Source organism: Mirounga angustirostris, unplaced genomic scaffold, assembly GCF_029215605.1.
Source record: "Mirounga angustirostris isolate CCGP_5_RB_7025 unplaced genomic scaffold, mMirAng1.0.hap1 SCAF_5, whole genome shotgun sequence".
In the NCBI taxonomy this organism is placed as follows: Eukaryota; Metazoa; Chordata; class Mammalia; order Carnivora; family Phocidae; genus Mirounga; species Mirounga angustirostris.
Genome location: NW_026991713.1, coordinates 6,358,272 through 6,378,821, shown reverse-complemented (window position 1 = coordinate 6,378,821; position 20,550 = coordinate 6,358,272). Strand labels below are relative to the sequence as shown.

The following is a 20,550-nucleotide window of genomic DNA, read 5'->3' as shown; positions in this document are numbered from 1 at the left end:
ATGGTTCTTTCTTTTTTTGTTTTTTAAGATTTTATTTACTGGGGCACCTGGGTGGCTCAGTTGTTTAAGCGACTGCCTTCAGCTCAGGTCATGATCCTGGAGTCCTGGGATCGAGTCCGCATTGGGCTCCCTGCTCGGCGGGGAGCCTGCTTCTCCCTCTGACCCTCCCCCCTCTCATGTGCTCTCTCTCTCTCATTCTCTCTCTCAAATAAATAAATAAAATCTTGCATTCTCACCAGTTCCCAGGGGCTGCTGCTGGTCCAGGAGCCCCACTCTGAGAAACGAAATCCCACAAGGTCCTGTAGGCTCCTGGCCCCGGGAGATGAATGGCAGTTGCGGACTGTTCTGGGGAGGCGCCCAGCCATTCTTGGCAGGTCTTAGAGGAAATTGGGTTTGTGTTCCAGCTCTCCTCCCAACATGGGGACAGCAGCGGGTCAGCCTCCACATCCTTCTGGGGGCCCAGGAGCTTGGCTCTCTGCCCTGCCTCACCTCTCCCTGCCCCCATCCGGGCCCTGGTGACCCAGCAGAGACACGGTCGGCTTTCTCCTCTCTCAGCCCCACTGCCCAAGGGCTTCTGGAGGGAGGGCCTGGGTTTGATTCAAGCCCAGCAATGTTGAATGAATGAATGAATGAATGAAGTGAGGTTCCCCCCAAAAGTCAGCTCAAAGTGCCTTTCTCCCTATAAGTGGTTTAATTTCAAGCCCCTTGCTCGTGTCTAAGAAAGAGAACCCTAACCACGCTCCCCACTTGACATGGCAGCCTTCAGGTCAGCCCGGGGAAGCAGGTGAGTTGGAGGTTACGGTCCCCCTTGTCCAGATGAAGACACTGGCCTGCAGGGCTGCCGGCAGCCCCCCTCCTGGCACCTGGCTCTTCCAGCCTGGAGGGAGGCGTCGCCAGAGATGACCGATGTCATCACCTCCAGGGGACACTGACCATCTCTGCTCTAGAGCTGAGTCCTGCAGCATGAAAGGCCTTTCGTCCATAGCAGCTCTGTGTGGCGAGGGAGTGCCTGGCAGAGGGGACAGCCCATAAGGACACAGACGCAGGAGGGGCTGCTCCCGGAAGGACCGTGAGTTCAGTTCTGACGTGTCGCGTCTGAGGTGTGACTCCTCTGAGGGACGTCCGCGGGGCACCTGTGAACGGGAGGTCAGCAGAGCCAGCTGGGCTGGTGACAGGGATTTGATGGCTGTGATTGTCCCGGGAGTGGTGATAGTGACCAGAAGAAATGAAAGGCCCAGGAAGAGCCCCAGAGCCCAGCAAGAGTCACAGAATGTGGGACGCCTGGGTGGCTCAGTCAGTTAAGCGGCTGCCTTCGGCCTGGGTCATGATCCCAGGGTCCTGGGATCGAGTCCCACATCAGGCTCCTTGCTCAGCAGGGAGCCTGCTTCTCCCTGTCTCCCTCTGCTTGTGTTCTCTCTGTCAAATAAATAAAATCTTTTAAAAAATTAAAAAAAAAAAAAAAGAGTCGCAGAATGTGTGTGGCCCAGAGCAGGGGGCAGAATGCCCTCGGGTGACTGGCGCGGGGCCCGGGGAGAGGCCTTGGGGAGGGAGAGTGTCGCAGCACCAGGCCCTGCAGGGGGCCAGGAGGACGGTCCCGCGATGTGGGACTCGGGGAGGAGAGGCCAGAGGGACTCGGGGGAGACGGCAAGTGTACGCCCCTCTCGTGGGAAGTTCGAATGCAGAAGGGAGGCAAGGGATAGTCAGGAGCCAGAGGGCAAGGAGGACGATTTTGTTGTAGTTTTTCTTTTTTTAGCGATTCAACAATTCTATACATTATGCAGTGCTCATCATGATAAGTGTACTCTTCATCCCCATCACCCGTTTCCCCCCTCCCCAACCTGCCCTCTGGTGACCAGCAGTGTGTTCTCTATAGCTAAGAGTCTGTTTCTGGGTTTGTCTCTCTCTCTCTCTCTCTCTTTCCCTTTGCTCATTTGTTTTGTTTCTTAAATTCCACATATAAATGAAATTATATGGTATTTGTCTTTCTCTGACTGGCTTATTTCACTCAGCAAAATACTCTCTAGCTCCATCCATGTTGCTGCAAATGGCAAGAGTTAATTCTTTTTTATGGCTGAGTAATATTCCATTCTGTGTATACACCACGTCTTCTTTATCCCTTCATCTATCAACGGACACTTGAGCTGCTTCCATATCTTGGCTATTGTAAATAATGCTGCAATAAACATGGGGTGGGGGGTGAATTGGTGTTTTTGTATTCTTTGGGTAAATACCCAGTAGTGCAATTGCTGGGTCATAGGGTAGTTCTATTTTTAATTTTTAAAGGAAATTCCATACTGTTTTCCACAGTGGCTGCCCCAGTTTGCATTCCCACCCACAGTGCACGAGGGTTCCTTTTTCTCTATATCCTCGCCGACCTCTTGTTTCTTGTGTTTTTTATTTTAGCCATTGTGACAGGTGTGAGGTGATATCTCATTGTAGTTTTTTTTTTTTTAAAGATTTTATTTATTCATTTGACAGAGAGAGACACAGTGAGAGAGGGAACACAAGCAGGGGGAGTAGGAGGAGAAGCAGGCTTCCCGCAGAGCAGGGAGCCTGATGCGGGGCTCAATCCCAGGACCCTGGGATCATGACCTGAGCCGAAGGCAGACGCTTAATGACTGAGCCACCCAGGTGCCCTCATTGTAGTTTTGATTTGTATTTCCCAATGATGAGTGATGTGGAGCATCTTCTCATGTGTCTGTTGGCCATCTGGATGTGTTCTTTGGAGAAATGTCTCTTCATACCTTCTGCCCATTTTATTTTTTTTCTTTTTTTTTTAAAGATTTTATTTATTTATTTGAGAGAGAGAGAATGAGAGACAGAGAGCACGAGAGGGAAGAGGATCAGAGGGAGAAGCAGACCCCCCTGCCGAGCAGGGAGCCCGATGCGGGACTCGATCCCGGGACTCCAGGACCATTACCCGAGCCGAAGGCAGTCGCCCAACCAACTGAGCCACCCAGGCGCCCCTTCTGCCCATTTTAAATTGGATTATTTGCGTTTTGGATGTTGAGTTGTATCAGTTCTTTATATACTGTGCATACTAACCCTTTATCAGATATGTCATCTGCAAATATCTTCTCCCATCCAATAGGTTGCCCTTAGTTTTGTTGATTGATTCCTTCACTGGGCAGAAGTTTTTATTCTGATGTAGTCCCAGCAAGGCTTTTGTTTTCGCTCGTTTTGTTTTAGGGTTGGGAGGCCTTGAGTCAGCAACCCATCTCATTCACTTAGACACAAATGGGATTCATTGGCTGGTAGCATCTATGGGAGATTCCAAACGGCAGGGGAGGGAAAACTTCCTGCTCCCCTCAGGTTCTGCGGCTGGCCTGAGATTTAGCCGACAAGAGACAGATTAGCAGGAGAGAAGCGTACAGTTTCTACAATGTTTCTACGTGTACACAGGAGTCTTCAGAAGACAAAAGAAGGATCTAAGAGGCCCTTAGGCCCCAAAGCTTATATGCTTTCCAAAACAAAGAACGACACCTTGTAGGGATGTGACCAGACCGAGGGGCTTGGCTGGGCCAGTAGATTGTGGGGCAGTTACCAGCAAGCTTCCAGAGAAACTGGAGGCTTGTTTTAGCAGGTTTGTTTGTACACACCCGATTTGGCATCTACCCCTGGGCTCTGGTGATAAGAATGTTCTCTTCTTGGTGCAAGGAGGGCACCTTTCCCTCGGGAAATGTGATGACAGGCTTTTAGGTAGAAAGGGGGAGGGCAGAGAGCCCTTGCTGCGTCCCTGCTTCTCGAGGGCCTTTGAAAGAGTGATCTCTTCAGCTGCCACCATTCTGACCTTGAACTTTCTAATTGATGAAGTTCTTCTTTCCAGAGTATCTCTTAACTCAAGCAGAAGACCGGCGGGCAAAGCAGCCGGTGACAGGACGGAAACCACCCCCTCAAGCCATAGGGCTTCCCCCCTCCCCCCGGAGCCAGCAAGGCCCCCAGGTGACTGAGCCCATGACAATGACCGACCTGACCCGGACGGCCCACCCGCACGTGCCCACCGACCTTTGTCCCACACTTGCCCTATATGAACCTGGACGACTTTTCAGTTCTCGGGGGACAGTGTTTGAGGTGTCAGTGCGCTGTCTTCCCGGCGTCCGCCGCACCTGATCTGGGGCCCCGGAGCCAGGTCTCCCGCACCCCTGCGCCCTGGCTGCCCCCGCAGCTCAGCAGAATCGCTAGGCCATGGCTGGGGGTGGCATGTTCTGAACGCCTTCGAAACCAAATCGCCGGGGAGGCAGAAACACCCCAAGCGTGGGGTCTCAAACGCCCCCCAGGCAGGAGAAAAGAGAGCTCCTGGGGCTTTTCTCTCACCAGGGGTCCAGCTCCTTCTGTGTAGTCAGAAAGACCCTGCCCAAGGCTTCTGGGTTCCGCCTGTGACCTTCTCGGCCCCTGGCGAACATTGACATCTTGTCCGCAGCTCCACTGTGCCAAGCCCCGGGTCTGGGCTCTGACTGGCCTTCCGCTGCGGTGAGGCCAGAGGTTCCCGCAGGCCCGGGGTGCTTTGGGGGGCCCTGAGGCCGTTTGCACCTCCGGGCCAGCGCACCCATGGTCTGGACACTCTCGGGGGCTGCTCGGAACACCCTCTCCCCTTGGGAGGACCCCGCAGGCCCAGGAGTGTGGCAGGAGATTGAACAACTGTGAGGGTCTGAGGCAGGGGGACCCTCAGACTGGGTGGGGGTCAGAGTGCCCTCTGTCCTGGGCCTCCCTGCTGACCTCTCAGAGGACATTTTATTCTTCCGGGGGGGTTCATCCCTGCCCTGCTGACCCTACTCTCCTCACCTCCCCTGCCAGGATCCCCAGGGGAACAGAGAGGGCCTCTGGGGCCCCAACTGAGATACTCCCTAGAGCCTGGGCAGGAGGCCCCTGCTGGTGGGAGGGGGCCAGGCATTTGGAGTCGGGCTCAGGCTCAGCCCTGGGGACGCCCTGGCGGGGGACCTGCTTGGCCTCCCCCTCTTGGGACCTCTGTTCTTTCCGTTGTTTGGCCTTTGTTTGCCCCCAGTTTCCTAGGAAATTTGCTTTGGGGGAGATTCCAGCTGGTCTCAGCTGAACCAAGAGGACAGCACTTGCATCCATGCTCATCCCTCAGGCCTAGCAGGCTGGGGCCTGGGAGCATCCCCGGAGGCCGGGGCGGGGGTGGGGGTGGGGGGCTGGCCCGGTCTGGAGAGCACAGGGAAGCCAGGAGAGGCACAGGGGACCGGAGAGTGTGACAGAAGAGTGAGTGAGGGAAAGGGTCAGACGGTAGGCTCTGGAGGAGGGAGCCCCAGAGACTTACTCTGGCCCCTAGTCTGTCTCCAGGTATGAGCAGGCTGAGGCCTTTTGCTGTTTGGGCCAGATGCTGAAGATCCCCAGGTGCCTCCTCTGGTCCCCAGAGATCAGAGGGAAGGGGGGCGTGAAGCCTTAGCTTGGGCCTCAGGCCTCCTGGGATGGACACATGTGGGAGCCATGCTCCCAGGGCATGGTCACCTGATGGGAGTGCATGAGTTCCAAGCAGGAGCACCTACTACTGGACGGAGCCAGGCCTCCCACCATGTGGGCTGTGACACGCCCCCACCCACCCCCTCCCGGGCATTGACTACGGACTTCGGGGCTCCCTCAGTGTGACTGAACACTCAGGCATTCAGTCAGCAGCAGCTCGGGGTACTAACATAGGCCAACTCATGCACTCATTCAGCAAACCCTCGCTGAGCACCCTCCAAGTGGGCTCTGCGCTGCCTGAGGCTCACTGTTTAGGGAGGGGCACAGGCAAATCAGTGGACAGGGGTAGGGGGGGCGTGTCCAGGGGGCCACAGAAGACCAGAGGAGGTGTCTGTCCCAGCAAGGCATGTTGGGGAAAGCTTTCTGATGAGAAAGAAGAGGAAAAGCAGCTGGAAAATGTGTTCCAGGGGGTGCCTGGGTAGCTTAGTCGGTTAAGCGTCAGACTCTTGATTTCAGCTCAGGTCATGATCTCAGGGTCGTGGGATCGAGTTCTGCATCGGGCTCTGCACAGAGCATGGAATCTGCTTGTCCTTCTCCCTCTGCTCCTCCCCTGCAAGTTCGCTCTCTCTCTTTCAAATAAATAAATAAAATCTTTATAAAAAAAAAAAAAGAAAATATGTTCCAGGCAGAAAGAACAGCCTGAGCAAAAGCCCAGAGGTGGGAAAGAGCAAGGAGTGTGTGGGAAGCACCTGCCAGTTGGAATTCTCAAATCAGGAGAAGAGCCAAGGCCGGAACCAGCCACATAGCAGGAGTGCGGTGGAGAGTGAGAGTGCAGGGGACCTGAGAACACCCTGGAGAAGCAGCCTTGGGCCACGTGGCGTGCAAGGGGCAAGGAAACCCGTTCCCCCCACAGGAAGCTAGGATCCTCGAAAGGCACCGGGGTCCTGTTGCAGGACTTCTCTGCCTTTAGTGCCCATGGTCGTTGGTCAACGCCACTTCGAAGAATGAAGAGGTAGACTGGATGAAGAGTGGTGGGCAGCAAGGCAAAGTTCATTGAGCAATAGTATAAAACTCCTGGAGAGGGAGGGGGGCCCAAGATGGTTGCCCCCAGAGTTTCTAAGTTTAGGGGATTTTATGAGCTCTTTTGCAAAGCTATCTTAAGCAACCAGGCTGTGCTGAGTCGTGCCAATCAGGGCTTTGGTCACGTATCTGTCTACCTATTAGGTTCATGTCTATGCGCTGATGGTCTTTTGTGGCCGACATCTGGGGACTTAGGTCCTAACTGCCCCTTGCCTGTGATATTGACAAAGGCCTTGTGGTTAATTATTTTATTTTAGGATGTTTTTGCAGAAGTCATTTCTGCAAAGGCTGCAAAGCAGAATGTCAGTGTGGGTCCTGTCTAAGCTGCAGAACAGGATGTCAGCGCTGTTTTATCTTAGCTGTCCTGATTCCATCTTTTCTTGTTGAGGACCCTGACCCTGACCCTGACCACTTAACTGTCCAACTAACTCCTAACAGTCCCAGGTTAGTAATGACCCAGGATCCTGGCTCCTGGCAGAAGCAAGTGCAAAGCCTCATAGGGGAAAGGCATCCCTGGTTTGGGCCCTCTGAGTTTCCAGGTTAAGTTAAACAACATATGAGTTTACAAAACACACACACACGTGCACATGGCAATAAGCCATTATGAATGAGAGTCAGCTGAAGTAAAACATGCTGGAAATATAGACATAACTCCCTGCCCCCACCGAGGACTACAGAGAGCGGACATCAGATACAGAACATAAAACAACCAAGTTCCAAATATTTAAAAATATAAAAGATGAAATTAAATAGTGATCAGGGACAAGAGACCATCAGCAGTGGTCAGGGTGATTTAAAATTAAACCAAATGGAACATGAAGATATTAAAAACAATCTTAAAAATTAAATTCTCAGCAGAAAGGGGCTTCATCCACCGCTGGGATGGGATGAAGAACCAGCTGGGAGACAGGGATGAAGAAACACCACTCATTAAGCAGCTCAGAGAGGCAAGAAGATCAACGTGTGAAGGAGGCTAAGGAATACCGCACAGAATAAGAAGGAGTCCCAGAAGGCAAGCTCAGAGGACAGGTGGCAGATGAGGAGATTATGGCTGAGAATTTTCCAGAAATGGTGCAAGTCATGAATCTACAAATAGAGGATTCACAACATATACTGAGCAGAGTAACTAAAAATAATCTAAACCTAGATGTGTTTTCACAAAGCTGTGAAGGTCGGACCCCTGCTCTGGGCTCCCGTGGCCCCTGCACCCCCATGCAGCTCCCTCGGTCACAGCCAGCTCCCCTGGCTTCAGAGACTGGCAGCACGCAGGGGCAGGGACTTGCAGGGACCACTCTGGGGCTACCCTAAGAGCTGCCCACACACCCTCCCCAGCCTCGTGGGCCCAGTGGCTGGCTCTTACAGTGCCCTGGGCCAGGGAGGGGGACCCCTGCATCAGTGCCCAGTCCCCGGACTGGCTGGGCCCACTCTCTCCTCAACCTCAGGAGGCTTGGGTCCAAGTCCTGTCGCTGACGCTGTGTGGTCCTGGCCAAGCCCACTGCCCTCTCTGGACCTGAGCTTTCTCCTCTTGAAGATGGAATTTGGCTCCTTGCCCTGCCTGTTGGAAAGGCTGTGGGGAGAACAAGCCAGGGCAGCTGTGGGGTGCCAACCGCCCCAGACAATTGAATTCTTTGGTGGGGGGGAGGCGGGAGGGGTGGGGAGCGCTGACTCTGACCCTGAGTCTTCCCATGGAGTTTAAAGTGCCTCCTTCCAGGGGCGCCTGGGTGGCTTAGTCCTTAAGTGTCTGCCTTTGGGATCGAGCCCTACGTCAAGCAAGCCCCGCATCAGGCTCCCTGCTCAGCAGGAAGCCTGCTTCTCCCTCTCCCACTCCCCTGGCTTGTGTTCCCTCTCTCGCTGTGTGTGTCTCTCTCTCTGTCAAATAAATAAGTAAAATATTTTAAAAATAAATAAATAAATAAAGTGGCTCCTTCCAGCCTGCAGGTCTCAGGTCAGCTGGGGTGGGGCGCAGAGAGAGGAATGTTCGCTGGTTCTTCCCAAGGGGCCCCACCCTCCTCTGCTGCCCTCGGCTATCACTTCACCTCTCGAAGCAGAAAGCAGCTTGGTGGCTGCCCCACAGCATGTTCTGGGTGTGCGGGAAGCTGCTGGCTTGGGCCAGGAACGGGGTACCTGGCAAAGCTCATATTGTTCCCCTGGTTCCTTACTGGGTGCCTCCTAGGGCTGCTCTCAGGATTGAGTGGGAGCTCCTTGTGAAGCTCAGGAGCTGTGTCGGGGGATAGCGCATGTCCACACAGTCGTGGTCTTGGGGTCCCCCAAGTGGAGGCTGGTATGAGGCCGAGAGCAATGAGCGTCCTGGGGACCCCCGTTCCTGCCCGTCCGTGCACCACCCAGCCCGTCCTCTCTCTTTGGGACAACAGTGTCCCCAGCATGTCCTGTCATGCTGGGGGGTCTCTCCAGGTGCCCGGCTGCCTCTGCCGAGGGCTGGACACAGACCCAGCCGGGCCTCTGCTGGGCCGGCGGGGGAAAGCCTGCAGCCGGCCGGGGACCTCAGCCTGGCGCCCAGAGAACCAGTGCATCATCCCTGTGAACTGTGATCTCGTGAGTTCTGCTCTCCCCCGGCCGGAGTTCCTGCCATTCATCTATGGCTCTTGGCCACAGAGCATCCACAGGAGGCTGGCTTGGCTCCAAGGCCTTCTGGGCATCTGTTCATCAAACAGAGAGTCTCCAGGAGGGGAAACCATGAGCACACACGGGGAGGGAGCCTGACAGCCAGCTCGCTTTGCCTCTTGCCGCAGCCTCGAAGGCGGGACTGAATAGCGGTCTCTGTTTTGCAGATGACGGACAGAGACCCAGGCTGCAGCCAGTGAGGGTCCCCAGGACCCCAGGGCTTAGTGAGAAAGCCGAGGGCCAGGCTCTTCTGGGTTTGTGCAGCTGGGCCCAGACCCAGCAGGAAGGAGCGAGGCCAACCCCCCAATGGCCAACATTTTACTTTAAGAAATTCCTCCCGTGGGGGCGCCTGGGTGGCTCAGTTGGTTAAGCAACTGCCTTCGGCTCGGGTCATGATCCTGGAGTCCCTGGATCGAGTCCCGCATCGGGCTCCCTGCTCGGCGGGGAGTCTGCTTCTCCCTCTGACCCTCCCCCCTCATGCTCTCTCTCTCTATCTCATTCTCTCTCTCAAATAAATAAATAAAATCTTTAAAAAAAGAAATTCCTCCCATGAAGTAGAGCCCCCCAACCCCCAAAACAAAGGGCAAGGCCAGAGCGAGTGGAGAGTGGGGGGCCTGCCAGCCACACCCACCAACTGCCCCATTCCTGCTGTCTGGGGGCCCCATCAGTGTCCATGGGAGGCCTCAGCAGGGCTATTGCTCCCACCAAAGGGCAGGATGAAGCGGCCCCTGGGGCGTGTCCGACTCTCTCCCCGACTGCCTCAGTCCAAGCTGCTTTGACCTTCTATTCGAAACAAAACAAAACAATCAGGAGATAGGAATGTCCCCTAATCAACTTAAAACATTGTTCCTCAGAAAAGCAGGACAAAGGACAGCACAGCCAAGGGTGCATCAATCATTCCGGAACCAAGGGAGGACTTGAAGTTGTCCCCTGAGTCATGGACATACGTGGGAGGGGGGTGACAGGTGCCCCCCATATACTCCCTCAGGCAGCTTTGAGAGGCCGACTCCCTGGACTTGAATCTGTCCCTGGGTCTCCTTCGGGGGGCAGTGGGAAAGAAGACGGGCAGAAATGCCAGGGCCCTCCGGTCCCACTAGGCCAGAGAAGGAGGACAGGACAAGGGGCTGGAGGCCAGTGCGGACTCCCCACCACCCACCCCATCGTCTTCCCCGCCTTGGACATGCCGCAGCGTAGTACCACTCCGCTCTTCATCCTCCAGGAGACTACGGGCTGCTCAGAGCCTCCATCTCCTCATGAAGAAACTAGGAAGAATGCTCATCCTTCCCTCCCGGACTCAGGGTGCAGAGCTGGCTACCTGGGGGCCTGTCCAGGGAGGCACCATGGGGGTGGACGGGGCCAGCCCGCCAGCCACGAGGGCTTGTGGCTCTGCAGCCCACAGCCTCCCTCCATCGGCCCTCCCAGGACCCGTCGGGCTCTCTGTCTGCACGGCTTTGGCCCTAACCAAATTATCTGGGCATCTGGCTCCAGATCCGGCAGATTCCCTCGCTGCTCCGCCCCTCTCCGAATGGATTAAATACCAATTATGTCTCTGTGACCCATGGCTGGGCTTTCCTGGCCTGAGGTGGGGTTTTTCCAAGTGAGAGGAAGAAACCAAAGAGGCAGACTCCTGTCATTTCCGACGTGCCTTCCATGTGTTGGGGATCACATCCCAGGAAGACTCCTCCCACAAGCCCTGTCCACGCCTCCTCCAGGAAACCCCAGGAATGTCTCCGCTTCAACCCCCGGGGGTATGTGCCCTGTTCTGCTGGCTCTGCCTCCCCGCCGTGGGCTCTGAGCTCCCATTCTCTTAGCCAGGGCCAGCCAGGGCCAGTGTCCTGGGTCACCAGCCCCTTTCTCGATGCACAGTGCTCTGAGAACTGGAACCTCACCCCAGGTGCTCAGGCTCATCACCACCATTCTCCTTCACGACCACCTTGGAGCTGCTGGGCACAAGCTGTGTGCCTTGGGCACGTCCCCTGGCTCCTAAGCCTCAGTCTTCTCCCCTGCAGAATGGGGATGCAGCGGGCAGCGGGCAGGGTGAGCTGTTACCCAGGAGGCGGCTGTATGGTCCCGGGCAGTACCAGCCACACAGAGCGGGCTCAGCGAAGGGGGCTGGTCTCTGTGGTACCAGCTGCCCAGCCCCTGCTTGTCACTGGGCACCTTCAGTTTTAAGTAAATTTTTAAGAAGACACAAGCGTTGAGATAAGAGTAAGAAAATGTAAGAGTTCAAAAACTAATAATAGCGACAGGAACACACACCTTTAATAAATGATGTTGACTCGTGACGCCTGGGTGGCTCAGTCGTTAAGCGTCTGCCTTCGGCTCAGGTCCTGATCCCGGGGTCCTGGGATCGAGCCCCGCATCGGGCTCCCTGCTCGGCGGGAAGCCTGCTTCTCCCTCTCCCACTCCCCCTGCTTGTGTTCCTGCTCTCGCTGTCTCTCTCTCTCTCCCTGTAAAAAAAAAAACAAAACACAGAAGAAGAAAAAATAATAATAAATAAATAAATGGTGTTGACTCAGTGGGATAGCCATAGGGACATAAGTGAATTTCAACACCATGCCCCACACCATATGTAAAAACTACTTCCCAGTGGATTGAGAACCAAACAAGAAACGTAAAACAATTAACCTTCTAGAAGAAAACGTAAGTGAATATCTTCATCTTGGGTTATACAAAGACATCTTAAAAGGACACAAAAAGCATTCATGCAAAGGAAATGATTGATAAATTGGGCTGCGTTAAATTTAAGAAATTCTGTTCGAGAAGAGAGAGAAAAAGGTCACCCACAGAGGGAGAAAGGACGTCTGCAGCAGAAATGTATGGCAAAGGTCTGCATCCCAAATCTATAGGGAAGTCCTACAAAGCAATGTGATGAAGCAGGGGTGGGGGTGGGCGGGGATGAACCAATGACCTCACAGAAGGGGATCCGGATGTGGCCAGTAAACAGCTCAGAGATGCACAAATGTGTTAGTCAGCAAGGAAGTGAGAATTAAAAGCACATGGGTAGGTCATCGCACCGCACACCCCCCAGCAGAGTTCCGAGGAAGAGACAGCCCCCATGCACCACCCGTGAGTGTGCATTGGCCGCTTTGGAACACATTTTGGCAACATCCACCAAAGACACGCGCCCGCTGACCTAGCGCATCCCACCCCCGGGTACGTGCAACAGAAATCACACCCATGTTCCCCCCAGATCTGGGACCATAGTTCATGGCCGCTTCATTCATAATAACCCCAAATCAGAAGCACCCAAAAGTCTATCAACGATGGGCGCCTGGGTGGCTCAGTTGGTTAAGCGACTGCCTTCGGCTCAGGTCATGATCCTGGAGTCCCGGGATCGAGTCCCGCATCGGGCTCCCTGCTCGGCAGGGAGTCTGCTTCTCCCTCTGCCCTCTTCCCTCTCGTGCTCTCTGTCACTCATTCTCTCGCAAATAAATAAATAAAATCTTTAAAAAAAAAAAAAAGTCTATCAACGAGAGAATGGGTCTCTACCACGAGAGAATGCGGTGTATTCACACCTTGGAACCACAGACAACACTGGGAAGTCACAGTGACCCAGCACCAGCAAGGACAGAGTTCGCCGGCATCAGAGTGAGTGAGTAAAGCCAGGCACACAGAAAGTGCAAAGCAGACAATGCTGATGGGGTTCGAGAAGACCCCATGGGGAGGGTGACTGGCGGGGGGGGATCTCAGGGGGGCTCCTGGTGCTGCTCATAGAGGGCATCGTTTGTGAAAATTCATCCTATGCTTATGTCCGTAGTCATGGAATTCTTCAGTTCAACACCTTCCTTGAGTCACAGCAATAATTTGGAAAACAGCTTCGCCCCATCTGGGAATCTGGGTGGAAGTACCTGCCTCCAACACTCATTCACGGATTATATGAGTGTGGAAATGTGAGATGCTTCCAAACCGTGCGTGACACGCAGGAAGGGCGTCTTTGCTAAATGCTTGCTAAAATTACTATTATTTTGGTTTTACTGGAGCAGGTTGGGAAAGAGCGAAACTGTCAGCAACTGAGCTGTTTGCACCACCCTTCTATCTTCTAGAAGTTCCCACAGCTTGTCTCCATGAAAACCGTGATATTTGGCCACGGAACACCTTCAGGCAAAACAAGATACTTCTAAGAAATGTCATGCTTGTGAATCATTTGAAATCAGGGAAATGGCTTTTACTGGAATTAACAGTGTCAGGAAGGAAAAAAAAAAAGGATCACATTCGGTGTTTCCAGAGTTCCCACGCAAGGCTTCCACGTGCATGTGGAAACCCCGTCCTGCAAGGGGGGGCATTTCAGCATGCTAAAAAGACACATCGTTGCCGGCTGCAATTTGGCTTGCTTCTTATCTTTCCCCATCTCCCTCCCCACCAAAGCCAGGCAAGGAGGGCTCTGCGGAGCCCCCACAGGTCTCTGTGAGTAACGGGAAAATGGAAAGACCTTCGTGCACAACCTCTCATTCCAATTGTATTTGGTGCTCCCTCAAGACTGAGGTCAGGGCGCCTGGGTGGCTCAGTTGGTTGGGCGACTGCCTTCGGCTCAGGTCATGATCCTGGAGTCCCGGGATCGAGTCCCGCGTCGGGCTCCCTGCTCAGCAGGGAGTCTGCTTCTCCCTCTGACCCTCCCCCCTCTCATGCTCGCTCTCATTCTCTCTCTCTCAAATAAATAAATAAAATCTTTAAAAAAACAACAAAAAAAACCCTAGGTAATGCAATCTGTAAATCCACTTAAATAGCACACAGACTATAATGAATGAATCGTGTATCAAAAGTAAACCTGGGTGCCTGGGTAGCTCAGTTGGTTGAGCGACTGCCTTCGGCTCAGGTCATGATCCTGGGGTCCCGGGATCGAGTCCCGCATCGGGCTCCCTGCTCGGCGGGGAGTCTGCTTCTCCCTCTGACCCTCTTCCCTCTCATGCTCTCTGTCTCAAATAAATAAATAAAATCTTAAAAAAAAAAAAATGTGGCTTGTCCGTTGTTGAAACAAAGGGGGTGGTTAAAATACACATGCGTGCGCGCACACACACACACACACACCATCTCTTCTCCGGAGCCTGGGTTCTCAGTGACACACGGAAGCCAGCAAGCACTTCGCACTCATCCACAAACTGTCAGAGGCCAAGAGCTGAGACGCCAGTGGTTTCACCCAAAAGACAAAAATGTCTACTAGTCCCTCCTGTGGTCTTCCTTGCCTTTCCACGCAGGGCGTAGCTGACACTCTGTGACCTCCAACCATGTCTTTGGGTTAAGGAATTCTGCCTGCAGCATGTCATGCTTTCTGAACGTGATTTCTGGCAGCCCATCTTGGGCAGTGTACTCGTGTCCTGGGACCACCGTGACAAAATACCATGGGCTGGGCACTGAAGCAACAGAAATTTATGCTCCCCCAGTTTTGGAGGCCAGAAGTCCAAGACCAAGGTTGGCTTCTTCTGAGGCCTTCTCTCTCCTTGGCTTGTTGACAGCTGTCTTCTCCTTGACCTTTGGGTGTGTCCGTGTCCTAACCTCCTCTGGATTAGGCACACCCCAGCGACCTTGGTTTGAGTCTATTGCCTCTCTGAAGACCCTCTATCCAAATACAAGCATGCTCGGAGCTACCAGGGGTTAGGAGTTCAACTTCCGAATTTGGGTGGGGTCACAATTGAGCCCCAGAGTTTTCCTACCCTCTCAGATTGGTTTCTCTTTTCTTGCTAGAAGGAAAGGGGCGTTGCATGGGGTCTCTATAGTTTGGACATCTCCTCTGCCTTTGGCATCAAAATTAATCAATTTTGCCTGCATTCGCATCCTTCTCCTGCTACCGTGTTCATGTTCACTCATTAGGAGTTCTAGAATTCATATGTCTCATTGCACCCCCACATTTATGCCTGAGGGAGACACTTTGAGCTGTGGACTCCAGCTCTGAGTTGGAGGGATATAATGCAATACTATAGTAATAAAGAAAATGCAAATTTAACACATGCAAACTCTAACAGGCAAATAATATGCAAATGCATCCGGCTGAGGTAAACTGGCCAGGACAGTCCCTGTGGCTCACGTGCAACCTTTAGGACAATGATTATTAAGAGCACGGGGAGATTTCCGAAACTCATCATTATCAACCTTGCATCCATCATTGGTGAATTTATGTCAAAATGTTTGTTGCTCTTTTCTCTACCAGTGCGAATTCCCTGGAGGACCCCTGGATAGACAACTAGGGATCTGCCCAACTTGGAGAAATGCCTAGCTCTGGGGATGGGAGAAGAGATCCACCGTGATCTCTCCGCCTTCAGGGCCTTACAGTCTTGCAAGAAGGCATGCGCTCTGCAAAAAAAGGGTTTGTGAGGATGAAGCAGTGGTGCATCGGGGTTGGCCAGGCCTTGGCACCCAGAGACGGGGGCTCTGATCCGGCTCTGCCATTTACTAGCTGTCCCATCCCATTCTGTCCGAAAACCTTGGTTTCTTCATCTGTGACTTGAGGGTGAGAATATCTTATGGGAGTTCAAAGTTCCTGCACAGCGTAGATGCTCAGGCAATGTGCCCCCTCCCTCTGGAGGGCACCAGCCACTCTGCTGCCCTGACCCCCCCCCTTCTTCCCAGAGCACCCTTACCCAACTGTGTGGTTCCCATTAGAGCCCCAGTCCTCCCCCTCCTCCTTCTTCTCTTTCTTCCCTCTTCTTCTTTTTTTTTTTAAGATTTTATTTATTTATTTATTTATTTATTTATTTATTTATTTATTTTCTTTTTTTTTTTAGAGGGAGAAGCAGGCTTCCTGCGGAGCAGGGAGCCCAATGCAGGGCTCGATCCCAGGACCCTGGGATCATGACCTGAGCCGAAGGCAGATGCTTAATGACTGAGCCACCTAGGCGCCCCAAGATTTTATTTATTTATTTGACAGAGAGAGACACAGCGAGAGAGGGAACACAAGCAGGGGGAGTGGGAGAAGGAGAAGCAGGCTCCCCGCCGAGCAGGGAGCCCGATGCGGGGCTCGATCCCAGGACCCTGGGATCATGACCTTAGCGGAAGGCAGAGGCTTAACCGACTGAGCTACACAGGCGCCCTTTTCCTCTTCTTCCCTTCCTCTTTTTCTTTATTCTTCTTCCCTCTTCTTTTCTTCTTCCTCTTCCCTCTTCTTTATTCTTCTTCCCTCTTCTTCCTTTCTTCCTCCTCTTCCACTTCCTCTTCCCCTTCTTCTTTTTCTGAGATTTTATTTATTTATATGACAGAGAGAGAAAGAGAGCACGGGGTGGGGGTTGGGGGGGGGAGGAAGAGGCAGAGGCAGAGGGAGGAGCAGATTCCCCGCTGAGCGCAGAGCCCTATGCAGGCTCCATCCCAGGACCCCAAGATCCCAACCTGAGCCCAAGTCAGACGCCGAACTGACTGAGCCACCCGCTCCGGGAGCCCGGTCCTTATAGGACACCACCCTCAGGCCACTCTTGATTGGTCAGGGGGCGGGTCCCGAATGGAGCAAAGCCAATCAGAGCCGTTTGCGGGGAGTCTGCGCCAGCCCGGAGCCCGCGTGGCGGGCGCAGAGGGCGGTGCCGGGCGGCGTGTGCGGGAGCTGCTGGCCGCGGGCTCTTGCGGCTCCAGGAACCAGCGTGCGGTGAAGGGATTGCGGGGGCGGGGGGGGCGAAAACTCGGGGTGAAAGTGCCGCCCACGCAGGAGCGCCTGCCTCCGGCTGTTCCTGAGGCCCCCACCCCCATCGTCGTCTCCCGGTGTCGGATTCGCCCCGGCAGCCTCCGTTCTCATTCATCCCGCCCGGGAGGCCACCCTCGGCCTCTGTCACAATCTTCCTCCCCAGAGCTTTGGTGGATAATGCCGGTTTTCCGGGAGATTCACCAGGTGACACGCCACTGTGCAGGGACTCCCGTGTGGTCTTCCCTGTCGCTCCCTCACCTCCCCGCACCCCCCGCCCCGGCCAGCGCACACCCGCGGGCCAGGCTGTGTCCCCCACCGCCCCCAGGCCCTGCTCTTTGCGTCTCGGCCGGCGGCACAAAGCACTGAAGCAAGCCTGAGTCCCCCCCCGACGGCCTGTGGTTCCGCAAACAGGAACCTGGCTTCTCTGTTCACCTGACGCCCAACCCTGAAGGAATTTAGGAGTCTCCACCCAGAGAGGCCGGGCAGTGTTCCCACGGGCACCAGAAGCTTCTCTGATCTGTGGCCCAGCCTCCCCACCCCGCATAGCTGGGGCTGGGCTCTCTGCTGTGCCTGGCGGGGCAGGTGGCTGTGGCAGGAAGAGACCCCGCCTGACAGCCCAGTCTCCAGGGAGCCCCTCGGGACTGTGGCCTTTGTTTTCGTTGGGGCTAATCTCACCGGAGTCTTGGACCCCATGCCCTGGTGGCTTGGACCCTCCCTTGGCTCCTGAAAGGCAAGTCACAGGGTGAGGCCTCTTGGGTAATGCCCAGCCTCGCACAAGAAGGGAACAAGGTGGTGTGCCCTCCCCCCACCCCTGGGAAGCCCTCTTTGTCCCTGAATTTGTCTTCTACCTGCCAGGGCCTTGGAGGACTCGGCAGGCGGTGCCTGGGTGGCCTGTGGCCAAGCCCGCTTGGTGGGAAGAGACTCGGGTTGAGATGCATGACGGGCGGGGACTAGGCCGCAGCGCCCGCCCCGGGACCGCCAGGGACCACCAGGGACCACTAACGCCTGAGCCCTGAAACGCGGCTTTGTTCTCACACAACAGCCCCTTGCCTCTTGCTCTTTTTCCTAAATGAGCCTCATTGACAGGGGAAGTTAGGCGTTGGGTGGCCTCTGGGTCTCTGATAAAGTCCCCAGGTTCCTATGGACATGTCTCTCTAAACGGCTGTCCCCTGGCCACCTCCTGCCAGGCAGGCTTCCCCATCACACTTTGGGGCTAGCCATAGGTTTCTCTGGTCTGAGAGAAATTCAGGAATCTCAGCAACTGTCCCAAAACTAGCATGTCCCTGTCGAGAGCTGTTGGGTATTGGGCCCCTGGGACACGATTTCATGACTTTGTGACTCTGAGTCCCCAGTCCTTCCTGGTGGTCTGTCGCTAGTGTACCTCTGAGCCCTGTCCTGTGGGGACATTTCAGTGACTTAGTTCTAAAGTGACCCCAGCCTCCCCTCCTGGCCCTCAGCTCCCTGCACACTGTTCTGCCTCTGAGACCCGCCTGAAGGCCAGCAGAGGCTCCAGGGCTCGGCCAGTGGGGCTGACTCTCTGCAGGCAGCTTGGTGAGGGCCTGAATCGTGGACCCAAGCATGTCTGCTGCCAACCTACCTACAATCTGCTAGAGTCTGACTTCAGACGCGGTGTTGTGCTGGCTTCCACTCAGCCCACGACTTTACAGGAAAGTTTCTTGAACTTCCTTGACCAAGTGACTTCACACAGCACTGAGCCAGAGGGGCATTTGTGCAAAACCCACAAAACTCAAACCTTGTGACACACCATTGGGAGTGCCCTGAGAGTGCACGCACACGGGCATGTTCTGTAAAATTTGAGGAAGTGAGACGTTCCCACTGCAGTTGGTGAAGACCACCATCTTTTTCCACGCTGACCCCACCTGCCTCTGCAGCTCTCCCTGGGTGTGGGCATCGGGCGAGCTTTGGTGTGGGCGCAGCGTTTTGATAATCCAGCTACAGAGAAGTTGAGTCCGGGGTGTCTATGGTTTGGGTTGAGTGGGATGCATTTTTATGGTTTGCACTCACCACTCTGTCCCCCCCAAATACAACCACCCAAAGAGTGTCTATGGTCATAAGATGGTGTCCCCCACGCCAGGCCCAGAGGATATATGGGTAATGGGGGAGAAATGTACAACTCTCAATAGTGTGCAATGTACAACGTTCAACAAAGCTTGAAATGTACAGAGCCACAAGCTAGTTGGCAGAATATTCTTCCAAACACCAGGCAGGTCAGTGTATGCAGAGAACTAAAGTGTCACCAATGCCTGGTCAAAACTATCTATAATAATGAAAAAAAAAAAGTTCAACCATGCTGGGATTAGGCCAAATTAGCATTCTGTTCTCTCAATAAAAAGTGGTATTACAAAATAGTCATTTTACAAAGAGGCAATCAGAGAGTATATAGGTTGGGGGAAAAAAAAGGATGGGCGCCTGGGTGGCTCAGTCGTTAAGTGTCTGCCTCAGCTCAGGTCATGATCCTGGGGTCCTGGGATCGAGCCCCGCATCGGGCTCCCTGCTTGGCGGGAAGCCTGCTTCTCCCTCTCCCACTGCCCCTGCTTGTGTTTCCTCTCTTGCTGTCTCTCTCTGTGTCAAATAAATAAGTAAAATCTTTAAAAAAAAAAAAAGGAAAAAGTATTATAGAGGTGCATTAAGCACCTCTAGTAAAACTATGTTAAGTTTTTGGCTCTTATTATTATTTCTTTACTCTTTTTTTTTTTTTAAAGATTTTATTTATTTATTTGAGAGAGAGGATGAGAGGAGAGAGAGAGCACATGCGAGGGGGGAGGGTCAGAGGGAGAAGCAGACTCCCTGCTGAGCAGGGAGCCCGATGCGGGACTCGATCCCGGGACTCCAGGATCATGACCTGAGCCGAAGGCAGTTGCTCAACCAACTGAGCCACCCAGGTGCCCTTATTTCTTTACTCTTAATATTCACTTCAATACCTAATTTGGTACTCACAGTTTGTATCTTTTTTTCTCAGAAAGAGGCATCCAGACGGTCCATTTACTGTCAGGCTGTCCCCCCTCTGGCAGGGACACTCCCAGGCTGGAATAGTCACCATGGCTTCCTTAGGGATACCAGGGGACGGGGGGCCCTCCTGGGTCAGGTGGGGTCTCTATCCATCTTGTCCAATGTCACAGGGAGGGTCTGCTTCCAGCTCACTGCCAAGGGGCTTGATTTAATCCAAGATCCAGTTGAGTCCTGCTCAGGAGTTAAAAAGCCCCAAGCAGCCCCTGAATGTCACCAGGCTTGACTCCTTCTTGTTCTCCCAATTGTTTTGCTTGATAGAATCCAGTGCTTAAGAGATGCAGTATTATTTCCTATCTCTCTGAGGATTCTAATTATAGTTAAAAATTTTTTTATCTCCTGCAGGATCACCTCCCTCCACATTGCCCTGTTTATAATTGGTGTTCATTCTTCACATTATATACTTTCCTGAAGTGTCTGGTGATCCTTAGCTGTCTGCTTGTATTTAAGGAAGGGGCACCAGAACATTGCTTTCGCACTCTGGGCCCATGCCTGGGGCGCATGAGTTGTGGGAGTCACTGTAAGGTAGACCAGCTGGACTGTTATTTTGGGAGAACTGCTGATGCCGGTATTTGGGAGTCTTTTCTCTTGGGTGGCTCAGATTACCAGAGAAGGATGTTATAATGTCTTGCCTAGAGGGCAGCAATCCTGGAGCCAAGGGGGAGGACCAGGGGTTTTATGGAAGGTAAAATGGCTCTCGCTGATGTCCATGCCCTAATCCCTGGAATTTGTAAATATGGTTTGTTTTTTTTTTTAGATTTTATTTATTTATTTGAGAGCGAGCAAGAGAGAGAGCACGC

General features: G+C 53.7%; 1 protein-coding gene across 1 annotated transcript in view; it reads right to left on the bottom strand.

Annotated features, from left to right (window-relative positions):
- Nucleotides 1-6,075: 6,075 nt before the first annotated feature.
- ARFGAP3 (ADP ribosylation factor GTPase activating protein 3) overlaps nucleotides 6,076-20,550 on the bottom strand; it is a 69,609-nt gene continuing 55,134 nt past the window's right edge. The window contains exon 16 of the mRNA XM_064590521.1: nucleotides 6,076-11,570. Within this exon, the coding sequence (XP_064446591.1) occupies nucleotides 11,418-11,570 (153 nt within the window). The 3' untranslated portion in view covers nucleotides 6,076-11,417. The remainder of the gene's footprint in view (nucleotides 11,571-20,550) is intronic.